The sequence below is a fragment of the Myotis yumanensis genome, unplaced genomic scaffold (assembly GCF_028538775.1).
Source record: "Myotis yumanensis isolate MYYU_CA2020_CCGP unplaced genomic scaffold, mMyoYum1.0.hap1 SCAF_13, whole genome shotgun sequence".
NCBI lineage: Eukaryota > Metazoa > Chordata > Mammalia > Chiroptera > Vespertilionidae > Myotis > Myotis yumanensis.
The window spans coordinates 34,585,845-34,607,888 of NW_027223764.1; the positions used below are offsets into that span (position 1 = coordinate 34,585,845).

The 22,044-nt window shown below is 39.1% G+C and overlaps 1 protein-coding gene across 2 annotated transcripts; it reads left to right on the forward strand.

Annotated features, from left to right (window-relative positions):
• The first annotated feature begins 1,002 nt into the window (after nt 1-1,002).
• Nucleotides 1,003-14,271, forward strand: CDK1 (cyclin dependent kinase 1). 2 transcript variants are annotated; one of them, XM_070431905.1, is made up of 8 exons: nt 1,003-1,088; nt 3,136-3,197; nt 6,371-6,527; nt 7,169-7,292; nt 8,596-8,766; nt 11,772-11,935; nt 12,042-12,183; nt 14,107-14,271. In XM_070431905.1, exons 2-8 carry the CDS (start codon nt 3,161-3,163, stop codon nt 14,203-14,205), a joined length of 894 nt encoding a protein of 297 aa, XP_070288006.1. In that variant the 5' UTR covers nt 1,003-1,088; nt 3,136-3,160; the 3' UTR covers nt 14,206-14,271. The 2 variants fall into 2 exon arrangements, with proteins under 2 accessions (XP_070288006.1, XP_070288007.1); XM_070431906.1 differs by having other exon boundaries at nt 1,012-1,102.
• Nucleotides 14,272-22,044: the final 7,773 nt, after the last annotated feature.

Genomic DNA, 22,044 nt, shown 5'->3' on the forward strand with positions numbered 1-22,044 from the left:
GTAGAATTATGTTAAGTTTCATAATATACTTTTAGTCACCTAAAATTATTTTTAAGATGATAAATATGTTTACCTAAATTGTCTGAACTGGTTTAGATAATTCACTATTAAACTAATTTAAATAAACTTTTTATCTAGTTACCCTAAGTTAAAATGATCTGTCATTTGTACATATTTAAGCTGCTTTAAAACCAATAATATATAATCATTCATTCCCTATCTGTAGTAATTTCATTAGAGGTTTTTAGAGAATGTTTTTATCTATATGGTATAAATAGGGGTAAAAATATCTTTTTGGCTCTTCCCCTCTCCCCCAACAGAATATCTTAAGGTTGGTTTGTTTTGTTTTGTTTTTGTTAATCCTCACCCAAGGATATTTTTAAAAATATATTTGTATTGATTTCAGAGAGGAAGGGAGAGGGAGAGTCTCTTTCCATCCTCATTTCCCTGGCCTTTGCCCACCTCCACCTAACCTCTCACCCCTCTTTCCCCCTGGCTATCATCACACTGTAGTCTGTGTCTATGTATTATGTATATAGTTTTTTTGGTTCCATTATCTTCCCTCGGCCCAGCCTGAAAGTCATCTATTTAGAAAAACATCAATATACAGGGGGCTTTAAGCATTAAAAGTGAAAGGAATGGAATCTGGATGCAAGTGCAGTATCACTTTTGCGATGAGCTATTTGTGTCTACTAAATTTTAATTGTGCTAATATTGGCAGGTGAAAAAACCAACAAACAGAAAGAACAGTTTCTGGTGCCTAGAAACAGTGGGACGATGCTCCCACGGGAAGAAAGACAGAGCTTGCGCGCAGACTCACTTGGCGCCCGCCCTGCGGCTTTTTCTGCAGCCGCCGTTTTCCTTTCCATTCGCGCTCTAGCCACCGGGGAAGCCCAGCCCTAGCGTAACTGGGCTCTGATTGGCTGCTTTGAAAGTCTACGGGTCACCTGATTGGTGCATGCGAGACCCTTTAGCGCGGTGAGTTTGAAACTGCTCGCACTTAGCTTCAGAGCTGGACCTGGGAAGTTAAGGACAAAGTGACGCCCCGTGGTAGCCGCCGCTGCTTTCGCCGCGGGGTCGCTTGCCGGGTAGAGTGGCCGGGGTCAGGGTGATGCCTGTGGGGCTCACAGGGGTCGACTCGGGGTACTCGGAGGGGGAGCTTGGAGGAATCGGGTGGTCATCCAGAGGCTGGCAGGGCAGCTGGGGTCTGCGTGGGGCCCGGCGGGGAGGCTGGGCCGTGTCCTACATCTGGGGCCCCTGGGGGACCTCTGCGCGGGCGGGCTACCCCGCGGAGGGCAGCGGCTGCCCGCGGCACCCAAGCGGCGGCCCTCTCGCGTCGCCGGCGGCTGTTGCCAGGAGGAGGCCGCTCCCCTGGTTACTGAGGCTTTCGGGTCACGGTTGGAGCCGAGCCCGTGCTTGCTTTGTCTCGTTCGCGCGGAGGCTTTGCCCGCTGCAGTGCCAGGTCGGCCCTGGGGCCTGGCGCTCTGCTCCCGGGGGGATGAAAGCAAGACCCACCTGGGCCTGCACCCACGCCAGTCCTTGCACCCAGGCCTCCCGGGAAGCCGCCCCGGTGAACTAACGGGGCCTCCTCTGACTTGCCCCAGTGCCCGTATGGCCTTGCCCACCTACAGCTTTGAAGAACGTTTGGCCAAGGCACACAGCCATGGGGAACTTGGGTTTTTTCGTTTTTATTGGATGGTTGGTGGTGATGTTATAAACTATGGGATTAGCAACAAGTGATACGCTAAGAAATGCCGACAGATAGGTGCCTATGTGGGTTTTTAATATCCTTTATTTCATACTCATTCTTTATTTCATACTAATGTTGCACGGCATTCTTTTAAAGACTTGGGAGTCTGGGGGGTGGGGAAGCCATGGGTGGCGCACGCGCTGCAGCTACGAGAGTGCGGAGCCCTAGGAGGCACTCAAAGGGCCTAGGCCTGCTCATCCTTTATTTTTGAAATGTTACGACCGGAAAGGCGGGGGACGGCGTGCAGCTCTGAAATTGAGTTCGTTTTTAAGCAGTCTGTTCGAAGCGAGCTCAGCAGATGTGCATTAGACATTGCATCTGGATATTGAAGAAAGGCCAACTATCTTAGTCGCCCATTGCCATTTCGTAAAATTAAACATTTTTAAGATTGGCCCAGTGTAGTCCAATTTTGCTGATTTTAAAAAAACTGACTTAAAAAGATGACTTCTCTCTACTTATTTCCGGAATGATTTCGAAGATGAATGTGAGAGATAGGACGTAAGGGGCAGTTACTATGTGACTTACTTGTAATCTTATCAGTGGTGGGTGTGTTAGAAGCCCAAAGCATAATTACCTTAATTTTCTGAAGTTTCATTGGCAAAGTTGCTGAGGCAGCCTTGAGTGGTTGTCAGCAGCATTTCAGCTTTTTTTTTTTTTAAACCATTCTTTGTGATTCAAGTATAGGTTTGGTTTTTTTACTTTGTTTTTAAGAAGATTCTATACAGTATAATTACCTGTGGAATTGCACCTTTTCCTTTAGGGTGCTAAGTGATATTTTCTACTTTCAGAATTGCCTTGAAACTTTCTTAATCATGTTCCTGTATGTGACTGCTGAAAACAGGAGAAAGATGAAAGCTCACTTGAGCAATTTAAACACTTAAGCTTTTAACAATTTTTCTAATGAATGAGCAGTGTGAGCACATTTTAGGTCCCTACTCATGTCTTAAAATTATCTTCATAAAACCACAAAGCAGTAAAAATTCAGTCAAATAACATTATTTGTTGAAATACCTGAGTATAATGGCACACAATGGTGCTCCTTAGAAGTGTTCCATAAGAAAACGTGCTTCTGGTTTCTGTTTGGGAAGGAAGAGGTAAATTGATGTGTGAATTTGAAGTTTTATTTGATTAGAAGAAGCTAAATCACTGGTATAAGATATACAAATATTTCCAGCATTGAAGGAGCTAAGAAATTGTGGGACTGTTTTATTGCAGGAGTCGTTTCCCTTATAAATATTGCTTTAATACAATAACTAATATTTGTGGAAAATTAATATTGCATCAGGCACTGTGGAAAATGCTTTAATATAGTATCTCATTAATAACTTAAAACCACCATTTGAACTAGTGGCATATAATCAAATGATTTTTTCCTCTCATTTTAGCATCTGCCATAACTATTAATTGACTATGGATGACTATATCAAAATAGAGAAAATTGGAGAAGGTGAGTGCTTTTTCACGTAAAAGTTTTAAATGACTTAATGATGCTATAACTTCTGTGACATAAAGACGTGTAAATATTTATTAAAATCCAACCTTTAAAGTATCTTTCACTACAGTAGGTCCTCGGCTTATGTCGGAGATCCTTTCCTACGGCGCAACTTAAATCGATTTTCGCTGTAAGGAACCCGCCTACATATGCACCTACGTCACTCACATGGAGCACATACACAGCAGTAATGAAGTGAAGCAGTAAAAAAAAATTTTTAAAGAAAGATAACAATGCCTGACCTTTACTTGTGGTAAATAAATAATAAAAACCATAAAACACATATGTACATATGTCGAAATGATGGAACTTTTTTTTTATAAATAAATGGGAGATGGCAACGTAACCATGGTAACCACGAAATGACGTATATTGAGTCTGATGTAACCCGAGGACTGCCTGTACTAATGTGCATTAAGACATATATACTAGAGGCCCAATGCACGAAATTTGTGCAAGGGGCTCGGCCCTCGAAGCCCCGGCTTTGTCCAGAAGGATATCTGGAAGGTGGTTCAGCTGTCCAGTCTAATTAGCATATTACACTTTTATTATAGATATGTTCATATATATATATATATATATATATATATATATATATATTATTGATTTGTTACAGAGAGGAAGGGAGAGGGATAGAGAGTTAGAAACATCAATGAGAGAGAAACATCGATCAGCTGCCTCCTGCACACTCCCTACTGGGGATGTACCCGAAACCAAGGTACATGCCCTTGACCGGAATTGAACCTGGGACCCTTGAGTCCACAGGCTGACGCTCTATCCACTGAGACAAACCGGTTAGGGTAGTGATGGCGAAGCTTTTGAGCTCGGCGTGTCAGCATTTTGAAAAACCCTAACTTAACTCTGGTGCCGTGTCACATATAGAAATTTTTTGATATTTGCAACCATAGTAAAACAAAGACTTATATTTTTGATATTTATTTTATATATTTAAATATATAAATTTCTTTGATTTAACAAAGAAAAATCAACCAAAAAAATGAGTTCGTGTGTCACCTCTGACACGTGTGTCATAGGTTCGCCATCACTGGGTTAGGGCATAGATATGTTCTTTATATAATAACTTAAACACAAAAATAAAAAAAATGTTCACATTTCAAGAGAATTAAAATTATTCTGATGATTCCCTGACAACCTCCCTGCCCAATAATCTTATATTCTACTACTAAACAATATTCTAATTAAAACAATATTTTGATAAGTATTGGTTATTGACTTCTTATATATATGTTGGGAGAAGTTAGGTCAGTAGAATTATGTTAAGTTACATAATATACTTTTAGTCGCCTAAAATTATTTTTAAGACAATAAATATGTTTACCTAAATTGTCTCTGCCGAAACCGGTTTGGCTCAGTGGATGGAGCATCGGCCTTCGGACTGAAGGGTCCCGGGTTCAATTCCGGTCAAGGGCATGTACCTGGGTTGCAGGCACATCCCCAGTGGGAGATGTGCAGGAGGCAGCTTATCGATGTTTCTCTCTCATCGATGTTTCTAACTCTCTCTGTCTCTCTCCCTTCCTCTCTGTAAAAAATCAATAAAATATATTTAAAATAAATAAATAAATAAATTGTCTGAACTGGTTTAAGATAACTCACTATTAAACTAATTTAAAGAAACTTTTTATTTAGTTACCCTAGGTTAAAATGATCTGTCATGTGTACATATTTAAGCTGCTTTAAAACCAGTAATATATATCATTCCCTATCTATAGTAATTTCATTAGAGGTTTTTAAAGAATGTTTATCTATATCAGCGGTTCTTAAGCTGTGGGTCGCTACCGCGGTCGAACGACCCTTTCACAAGGGTTGCCTAAGACCATTCTGCATATCAGATATTTACATTACGATTCATAACAGTAGCAACATTACAGTTATGAAGTAGCAACGAAAATAATTTTATGGTTGGGTCACAACATGAGGAACTGTATTTAAAGGGCCAGAAGGTTGAGAACCACTGATCTATATGGTATAAATGAGGGATAAAAATGCCCCTTTGGCTCTTCCTCTCTCCCCCAAAAGAATATCTTAAGGTTGGTTTGTTTTATTTATGTTTTATTTTGTTTTTGTTAATCCTCACCCAAGGATATTTTTAAAAATACATTTTTATTGATTTCAGAGAGGAAGGGAGAGGGAGAGAGAAACATCAATGATGAGAATCATTGATCAGCTGCTTCCTGCATGCCCTCTACTGGGGATTTGAGCCTGAAACCCTGGCCATGTGCCCTGCCTGGGGATTGAACTGACACCTCCTGGTTCATAGGTCAACTCTTAACCTCTGAGCCATACTGGCTGGGCCCGAGGATATTTTTCCATTGATCTTTTTTAGAGAGAGTGGAAGGGAGGGAGAGTAGAGAAAGAGAGACATCGAGACATCAATGTGACATTGCCTGGTTACCTCCTGTGTGCACCTAGATGCCAGGGATCAAACCTGCAACCCAAGCACTTGCTCTTGACCAGTAAATGAGCCCTCAACCCTTCTGTCTGAGAGCCCACGCTCTAACCATTTGAGCCACCTGAATATCTTAAGTTTCATATATGAGTGTTGGTATGACATTCTAAACTCTTCAAGGACAAATGATATAGCTTATACAAAATAATCTGCTACTAGAATCCAATTTATGTGGGTTCTGTTTGAAGAACATTCTTTCCTGGATGAGGGTTATTGACTATTTGAAATTCATAGAGAACCTTTTACAGAGTTTTCTGAAAGTGTCACAATGACTCCTGTTAGTAATATTTCCTGAGCCCAAATCTTTACATTGTATTTTATGCCTATGTTATTGGGGGTAGGATATAAGACGAGATAAATTTCAGTTTGCAAAGTATACATTTTCTGCTCTAACATGTGCTGGAAAATTACTGGTAATTTAAATGTATGGAAAACTTGTGATGACTACATGAATTCTATTTTTCAATTGTAGATGCAGTAGGTTGCAGCTATCAATTTCTTTTTGTAAGTGATAAGGGTATAATTATGAGTAAGATACTTCCTATCTGGACACAGCAGCCATTTCTATCATGTGACACCTTATGGGACTCAATCATTTTCAAAATCTTGCTTATTTCATGGAGGGGTATCCCATAGTAGACATTTACTTTGTCTATTTCAGGTACCTATGGAGTTGTGTATAAGGGTAGACACAAAACTACAGGTCAAATAGTAGCCATGAAGAAAATCAGACTAGAAAGTGAAGAGGAAGGGGTTCCTAGTACGGCAATTCGGGAAATTTCTCTATTAAAAGAACTTCGTCATCCAAATATAGTCAGGTATGGTATATCTGGACTTAAACCATTTTCCGCACAGTATTTAAAATGCATTTCAATGTGGAAATATTTACATTTGCTTAATTTTTGTCTAACCTTGCTGAGTGGAACAGAACCCTACTATTTTTGTTCATTGAGAATGCTGGAGGCAGGAAAAACAGGCTGTTAAAGCAGGCACAGAGCTAGAGGAGCTGGGTCATAGAGATTCGTATTTGGGGCTGAAAGATCAAGGTAAACTGGCTGTGAGAGAAAAGGAAGACCTTTTCACTGAGCTTTGTCAACTCTCACTCAGAGCTCTGGTCCTTAAAGATCCCTTAATCGGAGTCCTAAGACAGGCAGCTAGGTTCAATGAAAAAGAAAAGTTTCTTTCTTCCTTTTTAAATATGTGGGCTGGTGTTTTGGGGTGGGTTGTCTTTCTAAAGGTCCAAGTTAGAATTTAGCTGAATTTGGGGGGGACTGGATATAGTGAGCAACAATTAAGGTCAGATACTACTTTAAATTTATTTCCATAATTTACCTTAGTAGAAAGACAAGCTCTGAACAAGCAGTCAGCTTAGAAATGTCATTTTGGAATGGTCAAATTGTCATTTTGGAACAGTCAAAAATGTTTATCAATTTTTTCATATAATTGTTTTATTTTTTAGTCTTCAAGATGTGCTCATGCAAGATTCCAGGTTATATCTCATCTTTGAATATCTTTCCATGGATCTAAAGAAATACTTGGATTCTATCCCTCCTGGTCAGTACATGGATTCTGCACTTGTTAAGGTAAGACGCTTGCCTAATTTTATTACTCTTCATTCACTGTGAATGTAAAGTGTCTGCTCTGTATTTCCCCTGTGTTGTGTGGGAGTAGCTTGGGAAAAGTGTTAGAAAGTAGATTGAGGAAGAAAAGAGTATTTCATTTTCTTTCCACAGTCCAGAGATTAGATTGTTAATAGGAACCATTTTTACTAGATGATTCTTCTAATTATAAAATGAAAAGTCGTGTCTGAGAGAACATAAAACTAATAACCATGTATTGTTGAAAACTAGGATATTCTGGTCTTGGAAAGCCAATTTTTTGTTATCGAAAAGCTCCCTGCTGCAAGGAGGGGATCTGAACGGGTTGCCCTAATGCAGCAGTTCTCAACCTGTGGGTCGAGACCCCTTTCACAGGGGTTGCCTAAGACCATCGGAAAACACATATAATTACATATTGTTTACAGTAGCAAAATTACAGTTATGAAGTAGCAATGAAAATAATTTTATGGTTGGTTGTCACCACAACATGAGGAACTGTATTAAAGGTTCGCAGCATTAGGAAGGTTGAGAACCACTGCCTTAGTGTATTCTGGTAAACGTGTAAAACAAAGTAACAAACACCTGGGGCAAGTGGTGTTGGCAGGTGGTTTTATTTTTTCTAATTTTGAATATGTTTTGATTAACTATTGTACACATTACATACTGTTAAACTATAAATGTATACACAATTGTTTAAAAGTGATAATGTGTATAAAGTGAAAGTGTTTTATCCTTACACCAGCTTAAGCAAGCATTCTTCCAGTTGTCTTATAAAACAACTCTGAACTACTGAACAGTTTTTTCTGATCATTGTGTCTATTTAAACATAATGATAATATTCTCGTTGTCATTTCTTTTGGAATCTGACCAATGTCTCCAAAGAGGAAATAAGTATGTAAAGATAAAAGATAGAAGTAAAAAAGACCAGATTTATTCAAGATAGAAATAGAATTGTTATCGGTGTATAGAGCAAAAGTTTAAGAAACTTTCTCTACAGAAAACTAACTTGTGACTTAATGAGGAACCAAAAAAATAAGTAAAAGAAAACAAATGAATTCATATGGATATAGATGTGTGCATAAGGTGAATATCTTTGTCTTAGTGTACAAGCATGATATATTGTATATAAATGCTTCTTGTTCATCTCAGAAGCCCTAAAAGCTTTTTGGTAGTTAAATTATTTCCCTGTATTATAACTTCTTCTTTCTTTGAAACAAACTCACCAAGGTTATTTAGAAAATCATTACGTGCTATGCAGTTAAGCTTCTAACATATTTTCTTCTTCCAGAGTTACTTGTACCAAATCCTACAAGGGATTGTGTTTTGTCACTCTAGAAGAGTTCTACACAGAGATTTAAAACCTCAAAATCTATTGATTGATGACAAAGGAACAATTAAACTGGCTGATTTTGGCCTTGCCAGAGCTTTTGGAATACCTATTAGAGTATATACACATGAGGTATGGAGAATCATGTGTTTTTTGGTGCTTTTGAATATGTGATTGCTCGATTGTCTTCTATATTTGTTCTTTAAGTCAAGAAAGAAGTGCTCAAAAAAGATTTCCACTCGGCCATATTAGTTTATTGCCGCAGCTCTGCACTCACCATTCATTGCATGCTATGTAAAAACGGAACTGGAATCGCTGAATATTTTTCCTTTGCTAGCTGGTGAGATGTTATGCTTTGTCAGTAGGGGGTGCTGGAAAAGCATTGCAGGAGGAACGGGTTTCCCTTAGAGTTTTCATTATTTCTTACTAGTCAGTCTTGAATTATTCCATTCCCATTACAGTTAATAATCCTTTATATTAATTTTCCCCATTCAATCACCAAGTGGTTTCTTTCTGTCTCCCGATTGGCTTCTCTCTGATACACAACCAAATTGGTTAAAAGATAGGTTTTGTTGCTTAAGGGGTACTGTTTCAGATACATTTTGGAGTATAAATATAATCATGTTTCATCAGTGTTATATTGATGACTTGGCATTTCATTTCTTATTTCTGAAGGGGAAGGGAATGTTGAATTGTGTAGTATAGGGTTATAGTCATGTGTTGCTTAATGCCTGGGATATGTTCTGAGAAATATACCTGCAAGCCATTTTATCACTGCAAACATACAGTGCACTTACACAAACCTAGATTGTATAATCTACTATATATTTAGGCTATATGGTATAACCTATTGCTGCTAGACTACAAATCTGTACAGTATGTTACTATACTGAATATTGTAGTCAGTTGTAACACAATGATATGTGTCAAAACATAGAAGCTACAGCAACATACACTATAAAATTTTAAAAAATGGTCCACCTGTATAAGGCACTTAGGAAGCTTCAGGTTTGGAAGTTGTTCTGGGTGAGGCAGTGAATGAGTGGCGAGTGAAATGTGAAGGCCTTGGATGTTACTGTACACTACTGTAGACTTGATAAACACTATGCACTTAGTAGACGACACTAGATGATTTTCTTTAGGCATAGTGTTGCACTATGACATTGGGAAAGCTATGACTTCTAGGAATTTTTTAGCTCCATTATAATCTTATGGGACCACTGTTGTATATACCACCCGCCTTTGAATGAAACGTTTTTATGTGTCACATGTCTGTATTGGCAAACAGTGTCTTCTGTGGAGTTGTCTACCCTTCAGCCCAAAGACTGTCCCCACATGAAAACTTAAAGCAGTTCTCATCTTGTTGGATGTCTTGGCTCATTTTTATCCTATTACTAGAGGCCCGGTGCACAAAAATTTGTGCACTCGGGGGGAAGAGGGGGTCCCTCAGCCCGGCCTGTGCCCTCTCGCAGTCTGGGACCCCTCGGGAGATAATGACCTGCTGGCTTAGGCCTGCTCCTGAGTGGCAGAGGGCAAGCCCAATCCCTAGGTGCAGCCCCTGGTCGGGCTCAGAGCAAGGCTGATTGGGGAGTTGGGGCGCCGCCCCCTGTCATGCACAGAGCAGGGCGGATTGGGAGGTTGCGATGCCACCCTCAGTCACGCTCAGGGTAGGGCTGATTGGGGGGTTGGGGCACCGCCCCCTGTCACACTCAAGGCAGGTTCAATGGGGAGGTTGCGGCGCCACCCCCTGTGATGCACAGAGCAGGGCCCATCAGGGGGTTGGGGCACTGCCCCCTGTCACTCATAGAGCAGGGCCAATCAGGGGGTTGGGGCACTGCCCCCCTCCCCCCCATCACACACAGAGCAGGGCCCATCAGGGGGTTGGGAAGCTCCCCCCTGTCACGCACAGAGCAGGGCCCATCAGGGGGTTGGGGAGCTCCCCCCTGTCACGCACAGAGTAGGGCCGATAGGGGAGTTAGGGCACCGCCCCCTGTCACCCACAGAGCAGGGCCAATCAGGGGGTTGGGGCGCCACCACTGTCACACTCAGGGCAGGGCCGATGGGGAGGTTATGGCTCTACCCCGTCACACACAGAGCAGGGCCCGTGGTGGGGGGGGGGTTGGGGCACCACCCCCTGTCACACACAGAGCCGCAGGGCCATCAGGGGGTTTGGGCGCTGCCCCCTGTCATGCTGATCTGGTGCCAGGAGGCCTCGTGGCTCCGCTGATCCCTGTGCTGGGAGGCATATTACCCTTTTACTATATAGGATAGAGGCCTGGGGGCCGGCTGGTTTGCCCTGAAGGGTGTCCTGGATCAGGGTAGGGGTCCCCACTGGGGTGCCTGGCCAGCCTGGATGAGGGGATGATGGCTGTTTGCAGCTGGTCACACACCCTTCAGGGTGGGGGTCCCCACTGGGGTGCCTGGCCAGTCTGGGTGAGGGGCTGAGGGCTGCTTTCAGGCTAGGGGTTTTGACTGAAGCTCCCAACCACTCCTTTTTTTCTTTTTTTTTTTTCTTCTGGGCCAGCTTTAGCTCTGGCTCTAGCTCTGAGGCTTCCGCTGCTGGTTTGTTTGCCGTTCTATAATCGAAACAATGTATAACTTCAGCTCTGAGATCCCAGCCGGCTATATTTGTTAGAATGTTTCAAACTGCCAGCTCAGAGGCCGGGAAGTCAGGCGGGGAACGTTGGAATCTGCAGTCACTGGAGCAAGCAAACCTCAAGTTCGCTTCCAGCTGCCTGGCTGCCGGCCGCCATCTTGGCTGACAGTTAATTTGCATAAGGATACGCTGATTAGCCAATCAGTAGGGTAGCGGTCGTACGCCAATTACCATTTTTCTCTTTTATTAGTGTAGATATCATTTTCCCATGGCTGATGCCATTGACCTCACTGACTTTTAAGTTAAAGGTGATATTGTTACCATTGGATAAATTATATATACTAAAATAATCTGCTCTAGACCACTAATAAACTATTATGTGATTTTTTTCATGTTTTTAGCATGTAAGCAGTACATGCAAACAATATAAACAGGCAATCATACAGGCTTCTAAAGGACAGTTGTAATGAAATATGAATGTGTACATTTAGGTAATTTAATGCACCACATTTACTCATTGTGAAAATTTGCTTTGTAATAGGTGGTTACACTTTGGTATAGATCTCCAGAAGTGTTGCTGGGGTCAGCTCGCTATTCGACCCCAGTTGACATTTGGAGTATAGGCACCATATTTGCAGAATTAGCAACTAAGAAACCACTCTTCCATGGGGATTCGGAAATTGACCAACTCTTCAGAATTTTCAGGTATTTTTTTTTTATTAATTTAAGCTGTTAAGAACTTTAAAGGCAACATAATATAAATAAGATTATATTTCTGCTTTAATAACTTTTTGTTTCCTATGGCTTTTAGAGCTTTGGGTACCCCCAACAATGATGTGTGGCCAGAAGTGGAGTCTTTACAGGACTATAAGAATACATTCCCCAAGTGGAAACCAGGAAGCCTATCATCCCATGTCAAAAACTTGGATGACGATGGCTTGGATCTTCTCTCGGTAAGGAGTGCCCTTTATACTGTCATTGATGATTCTTAGGCAAATAGCTATTATATCTGTTACGTTTATTGTATTAATAGCTCCATTTCAGATACCAAGAAATCCTAGTAATTTTGAGAGGAGAATTAGTATGATATTTTCTTTGAGAATTAAATGAATTAGTTGTTTTCATTATTTTTCGTTTTTGTTTTTCTTGATCTAATAGCTTCAGATCAAAGGAAGGGAAGGTCAGGGTTAATAACACCTTTATTCTTATTTAAGTTGCTGATTTGTAGTAGCCTTCCTTTCCAGCTTTTTTGTCTCATTATATACTACTTTTTAGTTTATCCAAGTCAAAGGTGTTTCCTTTGTTGCTTCATTTTTTAGTTATTAAAACCTTCTACTGCATGAACTCCCCATTTCTTACTTTGTGCCTTATTTCCACATCAGAAACATTAGGAGAAGGACTGAAGTAGTTCTCGAAAATGTTTCCCTTCTATTACATTGCCATTCCTAACTAATAGTTGTTTTCTTAGGAAAAACAAAACAAAAACAGTATTAGGACAAAAAAATAAAATGTCCTAGGCCTGTTTCAGGAAGTTTGTTTTAGAACAGTATTTAAATATTGAGCTTTCAGGAGGAAGTAATAATAAATCTCTGCTAACTTGATTCCAGAAAAAAAATAATGTTTTGGCAGTTTACTAAGCAAAGTAATCTATTGCTATGTCATCATATATATCTTCTAGTTCGTTTCTGGGCACCTTTCACACTTTATAAATCATTATTCCACCAAATTCAGCTTAGATTTCCCAATTGTTTGCAGTGAAGTCCAAAGACTTTTACCTGCTATTCAACATGTTGTGTATAATAGTGCTGATTTGAGGTAAAAGGCTTTCCATATTCTGGGCCCAGTCTATCTTTTTAACTTCAGTAATTTTTTAATACAAAGAATTTCACTTCAATGAAGAAAACAAAAATTAAATACTGTAAGTCAGTACTGGTCCTTCTTTGTTGCTGGAGGCTGTCCTGAACATGGACATAATTTCCACCCAGTGGCTACAATCCAAAATGCCTCCAGACATTGCCAAGTCTTCCCTGAAGGGCAGTCTCACCCAGTTGAGAACCATTGCTGTAAGTCAAAAATAAGAAGATGAAATTTAAGGTCAATATTTAACTTTATTCCTCTTTTTTTTGGTGATGTATAAATTAATATGAAATTGACTGATTCATTTAAAGGCTCATTTTAACTATATTTGTAACATTGCATTGGGTTTTGTTTTTACTTGGAACTTGTTGGAAGCTACATTAGAAACCACTATAGTTGCCACCATTTCAGGAATGTTGTAAATAACTCAGACGGGCCGAAACCGGTTTGTCTCAGTGGATAGAGCGTCGGCCTGCGGACTGAAAGGTCCCAGGTTCGATTCTGGTCAAGGGCATGTACCTGGGTTGCGGGCACATCCCCAAGAGGGAGTGTGCAGGAGGCAGCTGATCGATGTTTCTCTTTCATCGATGTTTCTAACTCTATCTCTCTCCCTTCCTGTCTGTAAAAAATCAATAAAATATATTTAAAAACAAATAACTCAGACGGCTATTTCTCAAAGTAAATATAATTAACTAGATATCTTTGTTAAATGTATGTTTTGGTTTTAAAGCTATTTCTGAATACTAGTGTCTTAACCTATAATTTATAGCAAAAAGAGGTTATCAAAATACCTATAATTTAAGAAATAGGTTATTCTAGAGCTAGAGGGTAAAGTACAGTGGATGAGATACTTATGTAATTTAGTATTAAACTAATGGAAATGTTCATCTATAGATTTTCATTAAAATTAGCTTATGGCTTATTAGGCTTATTAGAGAGTTTAGGCTTTATGGAGGTTATTTTTTTAATGGTTCATTTTTTAAATAAAAACCTTTTTCCTTTTTATCTTTCCCCTCCAGAAAATGTTAGTATATGATCCTGCCAAACGAATTTCTGGCAAAATGGCACTGATTCATCCATATTTTAGTGATTTGGACGATCAGATTAAGAAGATGTAGCTTTCTGACAAGAGTTTCCACATGTTGTATCAAGAACAGATAGTTATATTTTTACTGTCAACTCTATTTTTGTCTTGTGTATTTTTGTCTTCTTTGTTGTAAAACTTAAGCTATACTTCATCTTCTAACTTCAAAGTTGTAACTTAAAAATGTAAATATTATTCTATATGAATTTAAATATAATTCTGTATATGTTTGCAGATCTCACTGTAACAGCTATTTCTTACTATAATAAAACTTCTGTATAAATCTAATATTGGTGTCAGGAATTGGGAAAAATTTGAGATAGCTTAAATCGTTAAACCTTATATCAGTCCGGCTTTCCTGTAATTGGAACTGCTACAATTTAGCAAAGTGTACCAATTAAGTGCAGACTTCCTAATGCTTTCAAGTATTTGTATGTTCTAGATGTTTAAATTTTCTTGTTAGTTTCTTGCCATGTGTTAACTGTACAACTTGCCTAAAGATGAATGTTTTTCTACTGGTATTTCAATTTGTGATCTAAAGATTTAAGCATTCAGAATGAGAAAACTGCCCAGATTTGAGGAATAATGCTAAATTTATAGAGGTTTTCGGTAACTTAAACTACTAGCATTAGAGTATGCCAAAGTTTACTAGGTTTTACAGCTAAAGATAAGGACTGACCACAGTAGAAAAGAACAACTTAGAGAATTTATGAACTATCCTGTTTTTAGGTAGGTTATGGAAGATATTTGTCCAAGTGAATTCTTATTATGCCTTGGTCAGGGTATTAACTATGCGAAGGAGTTGCTTATCGTTGTTTTCAATTCTGACTTAAACACTATGTCAACATTTGCAAATAAAGTTTTTATTAGTAGCCTTAGAAGGTTCATGTATTTAGCTAAAATCACTAAATTGGGGAATTAAATTGTTTAATAATGCTGCTCATTATGATTCTTACTTATGAACAGCCTAATTTAAATTGTTATAGCCAAGAGAAATGTCTGTAATAGTTTTATCAATTATAGTGGACATCTATCCTTTGACCATATATCCTCTATTTTTCCTCTTGGTTACCTATGGCTAGGACAGGCATTCCTGTGTTATCGATCCTGTCACCCAATTGATTGGATATGTAATGGGTGATCTATAATCTAGATTGCCTTGGAATTTTTCCACTCTGTATGAGAAAGCGTATGGGTCACTTTCTTTGACAGTGGGACTTATAAGATAAGAGGTTTGGTGGAAGCTAGCCTGTAGTAAGAATGCAGAGCCTTGGAGATGGAAGTCATTTGGGGTCATATTGTGGAGAGTTATTAAGAATTTATGGTGGGAATTTGGTAAATGAAAGATCACACTATCAGCATATCTGATATAATTAAGTCTTGGTGCTTCTGATTCAGTATATACAGATAAATGGTTGTCACCAATGTGTGGGGCCTTGTGGATTTAGTAGAAGCAGCACAGAACCTCACTATTGCTTCATGGAGTTTAATTTGAAAAGTCAGTAATTCATCAATTTAGAACCTACTTGGATCAAGGCAATGAGATGATAGACCACTCATCAATTGCTATAATGAGGGACCTACTTTTCCTGCACATATCTGTGTAACGTGTTTATGTCAGCTTCAGTGAGGGTGAAAAGCTACTGAACTGGATCCTCACACATACTTTTAAATTGGCTTGTGCTGTGGTGCTTCTGATTAATGTTAAAATGGAGCTTGTCTCTGCACCAGTAGGTTTTAAATCTGTTATGCACTAGAAACACCTGGGACTAACACTGCTTCTATCTGAACAATTTTGAAATTGAAAATTAGGAAATGTATTCCAGGAATTTTCAAAAGTTCCCCAAGCTGATTCTGATGTAGCCCACTTATCACATTTGGTGGTGAGTTTAACACTTAGACCTACATACAGTTTTAGTTCTTAAAACTTCATGCAATATCTTCCACTTGTCCTATTTCTATTTCAGTCTACTGTAGTGAGGAGAGAGGGCTGTATATTTCACCACCCATCTAAGACTAATGTGCGTGAGCATACATGAGAATTACTCTATCTTTGGATTCTCCCTAGTTTCTAGAGGAGGATTTTTACATTTATTTTAACTTCAAATATAGACACAGTAATGATGCAGAGAACTTTGAGGAGACTTGAGAGCTCTGTTAGAACAAACTTCTACATCCATTCCTTTAGCAAACTACTAGTTCATAAAAGGTCAACTTCAATCTCCCTGTTGAAATAGTTAACCATACTCAAAGGAGTTAGTGAGGTTCCATGGGGCCATGGACTCCTTTTACATTGAAGACAGAGCAAAGGCAATTAGAGATGTTTGTGGAACGTGGAGTGAAGAGAATTAGTGGGTATTGTTGAAATAGGTTTCCGACAAGATGGATAGATTATTGAATGACTAAAGGAGAAGCGAAGGAAGGGAAGGATAAAGCATGAAAGGCCCTGCCAGAGAGTTACTGGCTTAAAAATAGCATTTAGGAAAAGGCAAAGGTGGGGCAGTACTGGTGTTGACAAGGACTGTAACCTTAGTCCTTTTGGAGAAGGGTAACGTTCAATGAAGTCTTTGGAAGGAAGAGTAGACATTTTCGTCTGTCATAGTATAAATGTCAACGTTAAGGCCATCAAAGCTTCAGGAAGAATGTATTGAGAGACGCGGCTGTTAAAGAGAGAAGGTATAATGAGCATTCCTTTAGAACGCTGAAGGTCTGTGGTTTCAAACATGTTAAAACAGATTTCTGGTCCATTTCCAGAGTCCTCATTGAGTAGGTCCCGTGTGGCCATGAATGTACTTTCTTACCAAGCTCCCAGGTGATGATGCTGATGGTGCAGGGGCCACATTGAGAATCACTACTTGAGTAGTTTTCAAAAGTCTAGAGAATTGAACAGAGGCCCAGTCAACTTGTTGGGTTTGTAGCGGTGCAGGAGAAACTGACCTAAAGGCAAGTATAGATCTGGAGAGATTAGAGCTTGGTTCCCGTCTGCCATTTCTGTCTGTAGCCTTGAATAAGTCACTTGGTGGCTTTGAGTCCATTTCCTCAATTGGGAGTTATTATTTCTATAAATAGGGTTGTTGTGAGGGATGAAGATAGGATTGCCAGGCATGCTGATATAATTTATCAAGATGGCCTAAATAAATGTCCTTTCAATATATTACAAAAATTGGGCAGTTAGAGCGGTTTTTCTGCCACAGTAATTGGTGCTTAAACCATTTAAGTTGCAACACTAGTTGAAGAGTATAGGTCAGTGGTTCTCAACCTTCCTAATGCTGCGACCCTTTAATACAGTTCCTCATGTTGTGGTGACCCCCAATTTCATTGTTACAAATTGAACATAATTAAAGCATAGTGATTAATCACAAAAACAGTATGTAATTATATATGTGTTTTTCGATGGTCTTCGGCAACCCCTGTGAAAGGGTTGTTCCACCTCCAAAGGGGTCGCGACCCACAGGTTGAGAACCGCTGGTATAGGCAAAGTTCCTGGCACACAGAAATTTTCTTTGAGCTCTCATCACTTCTTTCTCATTACCTCTTAAAGTCCTCTTATTTTCTATCTTACTACATTACAAGTCCAGTGAGGGCAGGGGTCATGGTTTCGTTTGTTTTTAATTTTATTTTTCAGTTACAGTTTACATTCAATATCATTTTGTGTTAGTGTCAGGTGTACAGTATAGTTTGTGGTTAGACAATCATACTTTACAAAGTGGTCCCCCCAATATTTCAAATACCCAACTACACTATACATAGTTATTACAATATTATTGACTATATTTCCTACGTTGTACTTTGCATCCCTGGGACTATTTTGTGACTATGAATTTGTAGTTTTTAATTGCTTTACCTTTTTCACTCAGCCCCGTACCCCCCTCTTCCCCCCCTTTCTGGCAACCATCAGTCTGTTCTCTATGAGTCTGTGTCTATTTTGTGTATTTGTTTATTTTGCTCTTTAGATTCCACATGTAAGTGAAATCATATGTTACTTGTCTTGCTCTGACTTATTTCACTTAGCATAGTACCCTCTACGTCCATCTATCTGTTGTAAATGGTAAGATTTTGTTCTTTTTTATGGCCGAGTAATATTCTATTGCATACATGTACCCCAACTTGTTATCTACTCGTCTATTGATGGACACTTGGGTTGCTTCATATCTTGGCTATTATAAATAATGCTGCAATGAACATAGAGGTGTATATATTCTTTTGAATTAGTGTTTTTTGGGTTTCTTTGGATGTATATACCCAGAAGTGACATCACTGGGTCATAAGGCAGTTCCATGTTTAATTTTTTGAGGAAACTATACTATTTTTCATAATGGCTGTACCAATCTGCATTCCCACCAACAGTGCACTTTAGGGTTCCCTTTTCTCCACATCCTCACCAACACTTGTTTGTTAATTTATTGATGATAGCCATTCTGACAGGTGTGAGGTGATACTCATTTGGCTTTAATTTGCATCTCTCTGATTAGTGACATTGAGCATCTTTTCATATGTCTATTGGCCATTTATATGTCCTCTTTGGAGAAGTGTCTATTCAGATCCTCTGAGGAATCATGTTTTGTTCTTCAATCCTCACAGCCCTTGATCTAATATGAGCATTTAACATGATTCCAGTCCTTTAAGGTTGCCCAAAGGTAGTGGTCCCTCACCTACAATAATAATTGAACATCTCTAGTAAGCGGCCACTATATTTTATATACATTTCCTCTCTTTTTCACAGCGACCTTGTAAGGAAGAGGGCATTTTTATTTTACAAATGATTTAACCAAGATTCTAGAGCTTAAAAATTAGCCAAAGGTCACAAGGCTAGTCAATGCCAGAGCAAGGACCTGTCTGGGGCTTAAAAATACATATTTTTAAGGGAGAGATAGAAACATCAATAATGGCAGTATCATCGATTGAGTGCCTCCTGCACACCTGCTACTGGGGATCGCACCCCCAAACCAGGCATATGCCCTGATTGGTAATCAAACTTATCTCCTAGTTCATAGGTCAATGCTCAACCACTGACCTATGGAATTGTCAGTTTGAATTGGGATTCTGTCCTTTAAACTTCAGAGTCCTGACTAAAACAGCTGCAAATGGATTAATAATTTTAGAAGAACTCTCAATTTAAGCATCCTTTTAGTTATAAGTCCTTATATAATTAAATATCTTCCTTCTTTAAAGTTCTTTATTGCTCAGAACCATTGCTTTCCTTAGGATTTCTAGTATTGATTGTGTAAATGTATGGTATGCATATGACCTTTCAAAGAATCTACAAACTTTTGAGGAATGTTTATATGTGGGTCTCTCCTGGTTACCAGGCAGGAGTAGAAATCCGTAGAACACACTTTCCTACAGGCAATTATTCTTTCCCTTGATAGGATTTCAAAACCATGTTATGCTTCCCTGTTAAGGAAATAATGCCATAACAAAAGCAGAAGGTATTTGGAGAATTTATTTGCTAATGAGTATTAGGAGATCTTTATATTGGTAAAGAGCTTCGAAGTAATTAAATAGCATATGCTATTTCAGTAGGCAGAAGCTTCCTATACCATAAAAATGCTCTTAACTGTAAAACAAGAATAATTATAACACATTCTTTACAATACAGAGAGAAAAGATACATTTCCCAACAGAACATAGCTATTTGTCTCAATGGTTCTGGTATGACAAACATATTTATGTGCAAGAAAATATAAATATGTTCTTCATGAAGTGTGCTCACTGTTTGTGGGATCCAAATGCGGAGCAGAACATTTGCTCTACCTTAAATCTTCTTGCTGGAATTTGAACATAGTTTTAAAAGTGCTTTGTGGCTTCTTGTTTGAAATACTTCTCTTGTACAAGCACTAATGGAAAATGGCTCTGAACGTAAAAGTTTGCAATTTCCCAGGTGAGCACAAAACAGTGTGACAAGTCAGCATCAATCTGAAGCCCCATGAACTGATGACAAACATCTTGTTATTTATCCGTTGGGAACTCTTAATTACCCGTGCTAACAGAAGGTCATAGCAGCTTGGATGACCCCAAAGCGCAAACATCTCACCTAGGTAACCCACCCACTTTCAGCAGTAAATCTTATTTCCTAGTTAGTGAAATCAGAAAATATTAAAATTGAATGGGAACTTGGGTATCACAATTGAATGCTTATCTTTCCAAGGAGCAACCTGTAATTTCTGCAATAGAGAGAAATAGAAGTTAGGTTTTCTGACATTCAGTTTAAAGAGATTCCTACTCCTTTAGATCGACTCTGATAGTGAAGTTGGGTATTAATAATGGAGTCTAGAAACAAATTATGTGCTTTAAGGAGAAAATATTCAGGCAGGAGAGAACCCAAGTAATTAGTGAGAAGAAAAATAGAAGTCAGATCAGAGAACGTTGCATAGGTTTCAGTTCTTAGGAATTAACAGTGAAATAGCCCACAGTGCAAGCAGCACATGCAAGGCAAGCAACTACATAAGTGACAGGCATTGTGTTCTTTGCAAGAGCAATAGCAGTTTTGTTCTCTACTTCTTTTCAGAGGGCGATCTGGGATTTAACTTAGGTGCTGCAGGTATTTTTTAAAGACCACATTTAAAAAAATCCGAAGAGCTATCCAGCTGAAATTTAATTATGTATCAGACACCAAACACTGTGATAGTTAATATTACATATTCATAAGGCCTTTGGTACTGTAATAGCTAATATATGTAGAGGGAAAAGGCAAAGAATTCAACTTCATCTCTTATCCTTTTTCAAGAGAAAAATGAGATACCGTGTTTGGAATTATTTCCTAGCATGGCCCCAAACACAATAATTTTGCATGTCTAATGGCAAAAAATAAAAGAATTATTCACAAACAGAAATTGGACTTTTGAGCAGATGTTTATTTAAATACAAACAGCAACTCCTACTTTTCCTGTTATCTCCAGTGATGTGATGCAACATTTTTACCAGAAGAAGCGCTTTTTAAAAACAGCCTTCCAGGGCGAGAATAAACAATACTATATTTGGCTAACAGCTGCTTTGGGAAATGGAGATGTCAGCAGAGCTGAATGTTGTTTAAAGAAAACTAATTATCCAGCTACCTTTGACTTGGATTTGAGTAAATGAGACACTTCCCTATTTGCACTAGAATGTTTTGCCTAGGATTTAAATATTAAGTATTAGATATTTCACTTCCTCTATCATGGATGTGAAGAAGTGTTCCTTGTGTCTGATTTTGCTGCCCAAACCACTTTGGGTCATCGGGTACTGCACAAGTTTTGCCTCTGCTTATTCATCCACTGTTTACTGTGTTCAGTTCAAAGCAGTGTGTTTATGGACACATGAGAACCCAGATAACCTAGTGACATAGAGTGTGGTTGCGTTTGTGTGATTTTAGTTATGCAAATGTCAAATAACACAAAGTTTATGAGTAACATCTCGTGTAGATTTTGGAATAATGTCAATACCCCAGTTTTTGGAAATTCGTTTTCAGCTTGGCAAGCGAGTGAGCTGTGGAACTGGTTTACGCTATTCCTCAGAGCTCGTTGGCTGGTCACAGAAATACCTGCGGCCCTTTGTTGGTGTTTCATGAGCCAGGCTGTGTTTTCCCAGAATTAGAACTCCCGCAGGTGCCTGTGGTGATGACTCTGTGCTTATTTGAACATTTTCCCTTTTGTACTTGGAAATGTGTTTACGCTCTGACGCTATCTCATCTGAGCCCTCATTAAATGGGGGTGACAATGCTAGTGCTGAAACCTGGGCCTGAGAATTGGGCCTTTTCGAGTGAACTTCAGATGTGCTTTCATGTCACAAAGGCCATGCAAACAGCTCCCAGGGCACATTTTAGAGAGCGTCCTCCATAAAAGGTTAATGGTAATCTTGAGAAAATAAAAAGCAGCTTTAGCAAAAATACTCAACA

Coding starts and splice junctions, on each gene's coding strand:
- CDK1 (XM_070431905.1), top strand. CDS start 3,161: ATGGATGACTATATCAAAATAGAGAAAATTGGAGAAG. Junction 3,198..6,370: donor AATAGAGAAAATTGGAGAAG/GTGAGTGCTTTT, acceptor TGTCTATTTCAG/GTACCTATGGAGTTGTGTAT. Junction 8,767..11,771: donor TTAGAGTATATACACATGAG/GTATGGAGAATC, acceptor GCTTTGTAATAG/GTGGTTACACTTTGGTATAG.